The sequence below is a fragment of the Trichosurus vulpecula genome, chromosome 4 (assembly GCF_011100635.1).
Source record: "Trichosurus vulpecula isolate mTriVul1 chromosome 4, mTriVul1.pri, whole genome shotgun sequence".
Classification (NCBI taxonomy): domain Eukaryota; kingdom Metazoa; phylum Chordata; class Mammalia; order Diprotodontia; family Phalangeridae; genus Trichosurus; species Trichosurus vulpecula.
The window spans coordinates 416,683,067-416,696,631 of NC_050576.1; the positions used below are offsets into that span (position 1 = coordinate 416,683,067).

At 34.4% G+C, this 13,565-nt stretch overlaps 1 protein-coding gene across 1 annotated transcript in view; it reads left to right on the top strand.

Moving 5' to 3' along the window:
• The window catches only part of GBE1 (1,4-alpha-glucan branching enzyme 1), a 354,639-nt gene that overhangs the window by 304,714 nt on the left and 36,360 nt on the right, over positions 1–13,565 (top strand). The window contains exons 13-14 of the mRNA XM_036754162.1: positions 8,743–8,927; positions 12,096–12,226. Coding sequence (XP_036610057.1) covers positions 8,743–8,927; positions 12,096–12,226 — 316 coding nt within the window. The remainder of the gene's footprint in view (positions 1–8,742; positions 8,928–12,095; positions 12,227–13,565) is intronic.

The following is a 13,565-nucleotide window of genomic DNA, read 5'->3' on the forward strand; positions in this document are numbered from 1 at the left end:
GATTATATATAGGAAAGGACTTGTATTTACACATTTCTTGTTTTTTATATGAAGATATGTCCTCTATATAGCTCCTTAATACTATGGCAATGGAAGTTAGTGGTAGTAAACCCATCTTTTTTTTTTTTAATTTTGACATTCTGTGCCCTTTGTGTCTGTTTTTGTTTTTGAAGCTTTCACATAAAAATTCTATAAGTTTTTAAATTTGAGATCACTTAATATACACTTAAGTAAATAGTTTTGAAGCTTGATAAAAGTCCTAGAAAGAACATAAATGTTTTTATTTAATGTTGTTGTTAATACATTTATTAATAGCTAACATTTAAGAAATCTATGCTACTATATTTAACTATATACCACTGTTTTTTAATTTTATACATTGAGTCATTCTTTATATTGTTTTATTCCACCATGCCAAATAAGTCTTTCATTTCAAAAACCTTGTAGCATCCACAGAACTTTGCAAAGATAATCTAAGCAAACAAAGAAATATACATACTATCTTGAAAAATGCTACTGTGGGAACTAAAAACAACTGAGTGCCTTTTCAGTCTCATGTTCCATTTATTTTGTCATTTTTGCATTTCTCGTAGGTCTTTATGATACTGTGCCCAAACAAAAGTGATACTTTTTACTTTGCATTAATGTTTTAGGAAATATTTAAATAGAATATGAGGGAAATGCTTTCTTTCTGTGATCTTTTTTTCTCTGTACTTAGTATAATTTTATCATTTTTGCTGCCAGAGTATACCCTCTCACCAAAAGAGTTCTTTCCAATTCTAGCAGGAGACTCAGAGGTCACAGTAGTGTGTGTGTGTGTGTGTGTGTGTGTGTGTGCGCGCGCGCACATGCATTTTACTTTGTCTACAAGTTTTCAGGAAATCATTTTTTCCATAGTGTTAATTACGTATATAATGGAAATTTGTCTCTAACTCAATATGGTGGTTGTTCAATATTTACAATTATTCTCATTTTGGTTTTTCTGTGACAATTAAAACATGCTTTCTTCCCATTCCTCTCCCCCAACTCTATGAAGAGAACAATAAAGAAGACTAAAGTTTAGTAGCAACAATACAGTTTCTTTAATAACACAGGATTAGGCATGACTTCATATAAGTAGTCATTTAACCTCCCCGGACTTCCTTTTCAATATCTGTAAAATGGGTTGTGACATTAGTTGTACCAGATATTTCATGAGGTTATGTTAGGAAGAAATGCTTTGATGTCCTTCGTGACCATAAAGCGCAATATAATTTATCACTTTTGAGGTAGCCCCAATTTAATTTTGGGTAGCTCTAATTATTAGGAAATTATTCCTGCCTTCAAACCTTTCCTTTTTGCCACTTTCCTCAATTGCTATTGATTCTGCCTTTGCAGCCAAAAAGAAGAGGTCTTATCCTTCTTCTGCCCTACAGACTGAACTCAGTTATTATGGAGGCAGCTTTTCTTCTCCCTGCTAAACACCCTCAGCTCTTTCAATTGATTTTCATATGACATGGGTGCAGGGCCCTCCCACTTGTCCTACTCCAGCTTATCAACGTCCTTTTTAAACTGTGGTCTCTTAAACTGAACCCCTGGGACTACAGATGAGATCTAACAAGAGCAGAGTGCAGAAGGATGATTATTGCCTTCAAAGTAGCTTTATTCCTCACTTAATTCAGCCCAAGATTGCAATAAGTATTATTACTTAAAAGACATTTCGTTTCATCTTCATTTCATTAAGACAGAGAAACTTCAGGATGTTTTTATTATATCCAAAATTAGCCTTTTCCCATTGTTTGCTTTACTTTTGCAATACTTTTTCACTGTTACCTGTGGGAAAATATTCAGAACTATCTCTGTGGGAAAGAAAAGCTGTCAGCTGAAAATTAATTAATAACCCAAAATAACTTCATGTTTAACAAAAATTCTTGATCCTTTAAAATTTTATATACTGTTTTAAAGGCTATGTGGATTGTGCAAATTTATTAAGTTTATAAATTACAGAAATTACTGAACATTGGCCATGCCTTCAGACACAAAAGTTTCTTTTTTTTTTTTTTTGTTCAGACAATGATTTATTTAACAAGGCCTGAAACTGCAAAAGCAAAACGGCTCCAAGGCTCTCGATTCAAGCAAACATACAGAACCTTGGTATCTACACAGTTAACATACACTTAAAAGGTTAGAAAACAATATAAGGATGGAGCCACCTTGTTCCTTATTAGTAGAGAGGATGAGGAGACACTGAAGTATGTGTTGGGACAGGAGGGGCAGGGTTGTGACTTTCCTGTGATCAGAAAACTTATGTGAAGTTGGAACTTAACAAAATGGCAGATAAAGGCAAAATGGAGTTACTCACGTGATTTTTAATGTAACATAATAAAAGTTTTCCAGTATACAGTGAATTAGTTAGCATGATTTATCTGCATTTTCCTTTTATTCCTTCTTTTGTTTTTTTTTTCTCTTTCCCTTCATTCGGCTGCTTCTCATGCCTCTATATTTCTTGCTGCAGTTTGTTTGTTCTGGAATTCCTCTTTTCTAACCTGTTCTTCACTTGTTTCTTTCATTCTGATAATCTAGCTGCCAATGATTTTCCTTCTCCTCTTTTTCTCTTTTTGCCAGTTTTAGGGAATATCTTTTCATCGCCCTCTTCATCTCAATCCCTTATTCTTTACCTTCTTCAGACTTTCAAGAAAAAGATTTATCCTCAGATTTTTTTTTAGTTCTTTTTCTTCTAACATTTCTCATTGTCTCCAATTTCTCCTTCTCCAAATGTGTTAAATGCTTCTAAGGCTAATTACTCTTCGTTTTCTTTTTCTGGGGGTGTTTAACATCTCCCCATTATGTTCAGAGGCAAGGCCTGTCTAGTTGACCTTGGTCCTGGTAGATGCTACTAAGTCCACATGACTGCATCTTGTTTTGTACACCAGTGGCAGTTGCCTTTTAGTGATTCTGGACTATCATATTGCAACTTCCTGATACTGATACATTTGTACAGAGCATGGATTCTTTTTATTTTTCCATTTCTCTGTTTTTTAAAATTTAGTATTTTATTTTTCCCCAGTTGTATGTAAAAACAATTTTTTAACATTTGTTTTTAAAATTTTGAGTTCTGAATTCTCTTCCTTCCTCCTTCCCCATGCCCTTCATTGAGAAGGCCAGCAATTCAATGTAGGTTATACATGTGTAGTCATGCAGAACATTTTCCATAATAGTCATGTTATGAATGAAAACATAGAACACCGCCCCCCCACCAAAAAAAAAAAACCTCAAGACAAATAAAGTAGAAAAAGTATGCTTCAGTCTGTATTCAGACACCATTGGTTCTGTCATGGATAGCATTAGTCATCATAATTGTCTTGGATCATTGTATTGCTGAGAATACCTAAATCTTTCACAGCTGATCATCTTACAATATTGCTGTTACTTTGTACACCATACATTTCACTTGGCATCCCCTCATGTTAGTCTCTCTAGGCTTTTCTGAGAGTATCCTGCTCATCATTTCCCATAGTGCAATAGTATTTCATCATTTCATCATTTCGGGCCATTCCTCAGTTGATGGATATGGCCTCAATTTCTGTTTCTTTGCCACCAGAAAAGAGCTGCTATAAATATTTTTGTACGCATAAGTCCTTTTCCTTATTTTTTAATCTCTTTTGGGATATAGACCTAGTAGTGGTATTGCAAAGTCAAATTGTATGCATGGTTTTATAGCCCTTTGGGCATAGTTCCAAATTGCTCTATCAGTTCACAACTCCACCAACAGTGAATTAATGCTCCATTTTTCCTGCAGCTCCTCCACCATTTGTCATTTTGCTTTCTGTCCTATTATCCAAATTAATAGGTATAAGGTAGTATTTTAGAATTGTTTTAATTTGTATTTCTCCAGTCAATAGAGAGAGCATTTTTTCATATGTCTATAGATAGCTTTGGTTACTTCATCTAACTTAATATATTTTGATCATTTATCACTTGGGAAATGTCTCTTTTATTAATTTGACTCATTGCTCTATATGTTTGAGAAATGAGACCTTTATCAAAGAAACTTGCATTAATATTTTTTCACATTTACTATTGCTAACCATATTTCACTCCATCCTATTCCCCCCTTCTCATTTATTCTGTTCTCTTTCTCTCTTCTTTCACTCTATCCCTCCTAAAGTGTTTTGCTTCTGACTTCCCTCACTCCAATCTGCCCTCTCTTCTATCATTCTGCCCCTACCACAACCCCCTTCTCTTATCCCCTTTCCCTCCTATTTTCCTGTAGGGTAAGATATATTTCTGTACCTAATTCAGGGCTATGTTATTCCCTCTTTGAACCAATTCTGATGAGAGTAAGCTTCACTCACTCCCCCTCTTCTCCTTCACTGTAAAAGCTTTTTCTTGCCTCTTTTATGTGAGATAATTCACCCCACTTTACCTTTCCATTTCCTTTTCTCTCAGTGCATTCCTCCCTCACTCCTTAATTTTATTTTTTGATAACATTCCTTTATAGTCAACTCAGCTCAAACCTGTGACCTCTGTATATATATACTCCTTCTATCTGCCCTAATAATGAGAAACTTCTTATGAGTTACAACTATCATCTTCCCATGTAGAAATGTAAACCATTTAACCTTATTAAGTCCTTATGATTTCCCTTTCCTATTTAGTTTTTCATGCTTCTCTTGAGTCTTGTATTTGAGATTAAGATTTTCTGTTCAGCTCTGGTCTTTTCATCAAGAATGCTTGAATGTGCTCTATTTCTTTGAATATTCAGTTTTTCTCCCCGAAGGATTATACTCAGTTTTGCTGGGTAGGTGATTCTTGGTTGTAAACCTAGCTCCTGTGCCCTCCAGAATACCATTTTCCAAGCCCTTTGATCCCTTAATGTAGAATCTGCTAAATTTTGTGTTATCCTGGCTGTGGCTCCACAATACTTGAATTGTTTCTTTTTGTCTGCTTGCAATATTTTCTCCTTGATCTGGGAACTCTGGAATTTGGCTATATCCTTAGGAGTTTTCATTTTGGGATCTCTTTCAGGAGGTGAATGGTGGATTCTTTCAATTTCTATTTTACCCTCTGGTTCTGGAATATCAAGGCAGTTTTGCTTGATAATTTCTTGAAAGATAATGTCTACAATCTTTTTTTGATCATGGCTTTTAGGTAAGCCAATGATTTTAAAATTATTTCTCTTGGATCTATTTTCCAGGTCAGTTGTTTTTTCAATGAGATATTTCACATTGGTTTTTTCATGATTTTCTTGCATCACTTTCATTTTTCTTTTCATTTTTTCCTCTACCTCTCTTACTTGATTTTCAAAATCCCATTTGAGCTCTTCCATGGACTTCCATGGACTGTTTTTCTTGGAAGCTTTGGATGTAGGAGCTTTGACTTTATTATCTTCTTCTGAGTGTGGGTTTTGATCTTCCTTGTCACCATAGGACAGAATTTGGTTTATGCTCAGAATTTTTTCCATTGTTTGCTCATCTTCCCCGCCTGTTACTTGACTTTTAACTTTGTTAGAATAGGGCTCTGCTTCCAGGGTGCACTGACCCAAGCTTCAGGGGTTTTGTGCAACTGTTTTCAGAGATACTTCTAGGAACCTGTAAGTTTTCAATTCTTCCAAGGTGATGTGATCTAAGGAGAGATGTTTACTACTCTCTTGGCCTTTGCTCTGGTCTGTGAGTGACCACCAGAGCTCTTTTCTTCCCTGGCACTGTGAGGGAGGGTCCTTGCTCCACTGTGGCCACAGACTCTGATGTGCTAGTGCTCCTCCTCACCCTGGAGATGCCACTCAGGACTGTGACTCACATCCTATTATTGGCAAAGCACCGGAATCCTTCCTCAGTGCTTGCAAAGAGACCCCTGTAATCTCCTTCGGAACAGCTGTTTGACCCCCTTACAAACTGTGGGTTGAGAGCTCTGGAAGCAGCCACTGATGCTGCTGATTCAGTGGCTCCCAAGGCTTGCTCCTTGTTTGTTGGGGCTAGTGCTGCGCTGGTGCGGCCTGTGCTGGATCTTGTTCCTCTTTAACCCAGGTGCAACAGACTTTTCCTGCTGACCTTCCAAGTTGATGTAATGGCAACCACACTGGCATACCCTGGATGGCTGCTCACGCAGGTTCTTTTATCCGCTTTACTAAGGAAAGTTAGCTGTTTCAGGAGTCAACAATCTTTCTTTTTTATTCACATAAAATACAAACACAGGAAATACAAAGAGAAATAAGACCAACAGACAGGGCTCTACTGCCTGAATCCAAAGCTTTACATCCACCACTGAATTGAGAGAGCTTTTACCTCTGAGGACTGGGGGAGCTCTGAACATAACGACTACTCATAATCTCAACCAGGAAATCACATCATCTTTCTCATAACTAAGCCCCCAAAGCAAAAACTCACCTCTCAGAATATATACTCTTTCAGCTAATAGGCTCAGTGCCTAATTAGAAATTAACAAAAGATGAGTAAGCCTTCCTACAAGCAAGCAAGCTTCCCTTAATGGGCTCCATGTGAGACCTGTTGATGGGCAGGGAAGATCTTATTCCCCATTAACCTTACAGTTGAGTTGGGCTGGAAAATTGTTTCACTCTATCTTTTTGTGTTTTCTGCTGCTCTAGATTTGTTAAGTCATTATTTAAAGATATTTTCCACAAAGATGTTTCTTAATAAATGTTTATTGATTGATTTAGAACATAACTTTAAAATAATGACATGAAATTGAGATGTAGAATGTAAATGTGAAGATCTTCCTTTTGGATCATATAAATGAATAATTTGGCATTTTGTCCCCTAGAAATATGAATCCAATTGCAATAGCTTATTCAGACTGTTGTATTTCTATCATTACCTTAAATATTTTGTTGTGATATGTTTTGGATTTGTGTTTCTTTCTCATACTCCCTGTATGTTTCCCCCAATTCTCACTAAAACAACCATGGTTTATCCAGCTTTAAGAAGTATTTAAGACAAAGTTCCACATATATAATCACTGGATTTTAATGTAGAATTGTATAGATACTAAGTTTATTATTTTCCCATGTATATGAAAAGCAGTGTACTAGACAATGCAGTAATTAATAATGACAGATTTCTGCAAATTGGTGCCAGGAGATGCCTCAGGGAATATATTACATTAAGCCCAATTATGTGCTTCCAGAATCAAAAGGCCATATTGGTTTTTTGTTGTTTTTATTTTTGTTTTTGTTTTTGTTTTTTACTGTACCATTTTATGGGACACTGTTTTAGGAACCTCAAAGCTTTTCTTAAGTTGGCCATCATTAGAGATCCTTCTTAAACCTTTTTGAAAGTGTAGCTTTTTTAAATCCCTGGATGCTCATTAACTTCTTCATGTATAGGAAAACAATTTTAAACCAAATTGCACTTAAAAATAATTCTCTTTATGCTATATATAGAGATGCTGTAATTCTAGAAGCATATCAAATTGCCCATAAGTAAGTCAGTGAGCCAGTAATAGTGTACACTTTCAGTTAAATTGAGAAAAATATATTCATTTACCCTTAAGTTGATTTGTGGAGTTGGGAAATAGGTCATTGCAACAAGCATTCATTCTGGGACCCCCTGATGTTCCACTTGACACACCTGTGGGTACTCTGACTATAGTTTTCTAAATCAAAATAAGGCTATGTAGTCTGAGGAAAGATAGATCTTTTGCTAAGCCACATTAAGAAAACAATTTCTGTTCTTGAAATCATAGTGCATTGTAACCACAGCTGTAAGGACTAGGGAGACTATTTTCCACTCCTACTAAATTTTGAAGAGCCCTGTCGTCATTTTTGGTACTTTTAGTATAATAGTAGGTTTGCTTTTTTTTTTTCTCTATAATTGTTAGAACAGTGTTTGCTTAAAGTGGTGTTTATTTTGCGTAGTAAATATATTCCTGAAAGTTATGTGTAAAGTGAATTATATTTTAAATGTATTAGCAGAGACCCCTCATTTACTTCTTTTCATTCTTTAGAATTTCTACACATTGGAATTCTTTAGTGAGAAACATTTTTGTATAATACCAATTTAAGTTATACAATTGAGTGGTATAACTGAAGCAAGAGATGAAAGTTGATTTTTGAAGAGGTGCTCTGATTATTGGGGTTAAAAGAAAACAAAAATGGGAAGGTTAGAGCAAAGATAAACAAAGACAAACAAAGCATCTGGAATACAGATTTTTTTTCAACAAATGGGAGTTTTTGTTGGTGTTAGGAATTTACATAGAATAATACTCAACAGCAGTTTATGTAGTTCCTATTCCAAAAATTCCTAAATGCTAAATCTGAATAAAAACATAAAAGGATAAAATAGATCTGAAGGTGGCAATGGGAAAAAATAAGGATACTTTAAAAAATATTTTTAAGCTGTTATATGCAGAATATCTGTTAGCCAATGATTACATCCATTTTTATAGAGGTCATACTTCTAAGAAATTATAGCATCTATTAAATTTTTCAAATCTCTTAACCTTGGTTTACTTTTTTTTTCTTTTAAACAAAGATTGAGTTTAATATCCTCATAGGTATCTTACAGCATTTTCTTTTCTAGCTTATACTTACAAATGCATGTTTTTCATGTAGGTAATGAATTTGGTGAGCTTAATATCCTTGTAGGTATACGTACCTTATAGCATTTTCTTTTCTAGCTTACACTTACAAATGTATGTTCTTCATGTAGGTAATGAATTTGGCGAGCTCAATATCCTCGTAGGTATATGTACCTTATAGTATTCTCTTTTCTAGCTCACACTCACAAATGCATGTTCTTCATGTAGGTAATGAGTTTGGCCATCCGGAATGGTTGGACTTCCCGAGAAAAGGAAATAATGAGAGCTACCATTACGCTAGGAGGCAGTTTCACTTGAGCGATGATGAACTCCTTCGCTATAAATTCCTCAGTAACTTTGACAGAGATATGAATAAATTGGAAGAAAGGTTTGGTTGGCTTTCAGCACCTCAGGTAAGTGCTAGACAGAAAATGCTGTGCTTTATTCACCAGTGGAGTGTTTAGAATGATCTTTTAAATAGCAATCCTTTATGCATGGTATAGTGTCAGTAACATGAATCAGGTTGTCAAAACTTGTCACTAAATTCTTTCCTGAGAGTAATGTGAATCCTAGACAGTTTTGTCTCTATTATTATAGGATTTTTAAGAAATTTGGAAATTTTCTTCAAAATTGTTTAAAATAAGAAACTAAAACCTTATATAAAACCCATTGTAGAAATCATTGTGAAAATATCTTATTTTTTATACCATTTATTTTTTCTTTTTAATTTATTTTTAGTTTACAACATTCAGTTGCACAAGTTTTTGAATTCTAAATTTTGCCCTCCTCCCTCGCCTCCCCCCTTCCCACCCAAGACAGCATGTAATACGATATAGGTTCTATATACACCTTGACATTAAACATATTTTCACAGTAGTCAGGGTGTAAAGAAGAATTATAATCTATGGAATGAACCATGAGAAAGAAGAAACAAAACAAAAAAAAAGAGAGAGAGAGAGCAAATAATTTGCTTCAATCTGCATTCAGACTCCATAATTCTTTCTCTACATGTGGATTACTTTTTCCATCATGTCTTTTGGAGTTGTCAGAACCATGCTGAGAGGAACCAAGTCAATCAGAGTCAGTCATCACAGATACAATGTGTTTGTATGCAATGTTCTCCTGGTTCCAGTCCCCTCACTCAGCATCAGTTCATAGAAGTATTTCCAGGTTTTTCTGAAGTCTATCTGCTCCTCATTTCTTATACTACAATAATATTCCATTACATTCATATACCACAACTTGTTTAGCCATTCTCTAATTGATGGGCATGCCCTTGATTTCCAATTCTTTGCCACCACCAAAAGAGCTGCTGTAAATATTTTTGTACATACGGGTCCTTTTCCCACTTGTCTGATCTCTTTGGGATACAGCCCTAGAAGTGGTATTGCTGGATCAAAGGGTATGTGCATTTTTATAGCCCTTTGGACATAGTTCCAAATTGCTTTCCAGAAAGGCTAGATAAGTTTACAACTCCACCGGCAATGTAACAGTGTTCCAATTTTCTCACATCTTTTCCAGCATTTATAATTTTCCTGTTTTGTCATGCCAGCCAGTCTGACTGGTGAGATGTGATACCTAAGAGTTGCTTTGATTTGCATTTCTCTAATCAAGAGTGATTTAGAGCATTTTTTCATATATCTATAGATATTTTTAATTTCTTCCTCTGAAAACTGCCTGTTCATATCCTTTGACCATTTCTCAATTGGGAAATGACTTGTAGTCCTATAAATTTGACTCAGTTCCCTGTACATTTTAGAAATGAGGCCTTTATCAGAGACACTGGTTGTAAAAATTCTTTCCCAATGTTCTGCTTCCCTCCTAATCTTGGTTGCATTGGCTTTGTTTTTTCAAATACTTTTCAATTTAACATAATCAAAATTATCCATTTTGTATTTTGTAATGTTCTCTATCTCTTGTTGGGTCATGAATTCTTCCCTTTCCCATAAATCTGACTGGTAAACTTTTCCTTGCTCCCTCAAATTGCTTATAGTATCAGCCTTTATGTCTAAATCATGAACCCATTTTGACTTTATTTTGGTATACAATGCAAGATATTGGTCCATGCCCAGTTTCTGCCATACTATTTTCCAGTTTTCCCAGCAGTTTTTGTGAAATAGTGAGTTCTTATCCCAGAAGCTGGATTTTTTGGGTTTATCAAAGAGTAGATTGCTATACTCGTTGACTACTGCGTCTTGTGTACCTAACCTATTCCACTGATCCACTACTCTATTTCTTAGCCAGTACCAAGTAGTTTTGATGATTGCTGCTTTATAATACTATTTAAGATCTCATATGGCTAGGCTACCTTCCTTCGCATTGCTTTTCATTAATTCCCTTGATATTCTGGGCCCTTTGTTGTTCCAGATGAATTTTATTTTTTTTCTGGCTCTATAAAGTAATTTTTTGGTAGTTTGATTGGTATGGAACTAAATAAGTAGTTTAGGTAAAATTGTGGTTTTTTTATATTAGCTCGGCCTTTTACCATTAAAAAAAATTGATGCATACATTTTCTATTTGCCTTTCCCTTTTCCTGTTTGTCAAATTGTACTTCACTAGTAGCCATCATTCCTGAACCCTAGTTTTATTTTTCATGAATTTGACTCATGATTGGAACTAGATTGCATGTTTTCAGTTAACTTTAACCAAATAAATCAATACACATAAATTTTTTCCCAGTGAAAATTAATATTTAACTATTTTCTTTATAAAGGCATGATTTGAGCTGGCTGTTTTGTTACTTTGTTACTTTTACTTTAGTCTGTGTTTTTCAAAAATGGGCTGAAAATCTTCTATATTCAACAACATTGTCTCAAATATCCGAGTCAGAAATACATTTTCCACAGAAATGGTGAAATAAAGCTTCTATTCTGTAGAAACATTGCTGAACACCAAAAGTCTTAGCGTTTCCTCTAAACCCTTATCAGTTCTAATTTATCAAAAATGGGGCTTTAATCCACAAGGGAGGAAAGGTAGAAAAATCTCCACTTAGAACCAAAATTTAAAATTAGCATTAGAAAATTTAAAGTTATGGACAGTTATCTTGGATTTGAGTTTTCATACTCTGTGTTTTAAAGTCGGCAAATTAGTGAAAGTCTTCTAATCTCATATTTATTCTGTCACGAAAATAAAAACAATAATCATTCTGAGTACCCCCCCAAAAAAAAAACAAATCCAAGATTAAAAGCCTTCAGGCAGATATTTTAAAAATACATTCTTTCTGTCTCTTCATATGGTTGTATTTATATAACACATATAATTTAAAATGAACCATAACATATAAGCAAAAGATAATTGTGTAATATTCCGTTTCCTTCTTATTGCTATTATTGTCATAGAAAAAACATGTGAATCTTTTCCAAACCTTTCTTTTAACATGCTTGCAAGATTATTGTTGATGGGATTTCTTATGTCAAAATTGTAGCATTTTTAAAAAGCAATACTGTAGATAACATTCTAATAAAATATAAAGCTATTGTACTAAGACAATTATAAAAGCTATTTATTCTTTCATTTCTAAGTAATTCAATTATAGCGGCATTTAGATATTATTGAAGTTAATATGTTTTTAATTCTTGTAGGCCTTTGTGAGTGAAAAACATGAAGAAAATAAGATCATTGCTTTTGAGCGAGGAAATCTCCTTTTTCTCTTTAATTTCCATCCAGAAAAGAGTTTTACTGATTATAGAGTGGGAACAGCCTCAACAGGGAAATATCCTTTCTCTTACTGTGAAATGTATTCATCTGCATTATTTTTGCTTATAAGTATTTATAATAAATATGAATACTCCAAAGGTAAGAAAAAGCCTTTGACTGAAAATCAGGCTCCCTTGGTTCTAGTCCTACTTCTAAATGTACAGTCTTGGGCAGGGCAGTTAACTTCTGTGGTACTTAATTTTTTCATTTGTATAATAAGAAGGTTAGGATAGATTATCTCTGAGGTCCCTTTCTAGGTATTATAAATAAATTATTATATATATTATATATAAATTAATTTATTTGTATATTTATGTGTATTATTATACAGAATCCAAGTGATTCTGTGAGCCTAAGTGTGGTTAATAACCATCTATCTCTCTGGTTGCTAAGTATAATTCTATATGCAGAACTCTGTATTTAAATTCAGTGAATCACATTCATCCTGCCTCCTTCGTATTGAACAGAGCAGGAACCTGTGTGACAGTACTCGGTTCACAGATATACCCCTCATCCTAACTTGAAGATTATCACCACTGTTTCAAGCCATAAAGAACCTCCCCAGAAACCTTCCTCACAATGGGTCTCTAAAACAAGGTATGGAAACTTATGCACTGCTCTCCTCACATCTCACTACTTAAAATGATAGCAAGGGAGAGAATGATGTAGTGTAGATATCAATCCAGGACGAGTAGGTTTGCTGCAGGTAGGGCAAGGTAAGGTGTTTGGCCTTAAAATTACAACTTACCAGCAAGGGGGCCCTGCACTAAAGAAATGAATAGACTTGATTGCTATCACCCTATCACCTTCAAAAAGAGCAAGAAAAGAAAAGTAGATTTTATTAAGTGATGGCTTCTGAACTTTGTGGCTGGTGAGATTTTCTGTGGCCTAAGACTTTGTCACAAAATTATTTATTAGTAAATGGACTTGTAGTAAGAGCCTATCTAAGGTAATTTTTTTTTTTCATAAACACCAATGTCTTTGAATTATTTGTAAAAATTCAATCTTAGAAACATTTATACATTACCAAAAATATGTTTTTAATTCTTGTATGCTTTTGTTATGAAAAAGTAAGAAGAACAGCATACGTTTACATACTTACTGTTTTCCTTTTTCCTTCATCTTCTTGCACTATGACTATCGTCCTTTAAGGTATTATTTCTCTTAAGAGTATCTTTACTTTGATAGAGGTGTCTTTGATGTCATAGATTTAATTTTCCAAGGGAATTAGTGGAATTTTAGCACCAGTATAAGTACCCAGGAAGATACTTAAAGCAAAAGTACCCTTCCCAGCACCTTTCTAGTTGCATTATAAATTTAAGCAACTTCTTCCTTCAAAATTGTTTGGTGTTCAT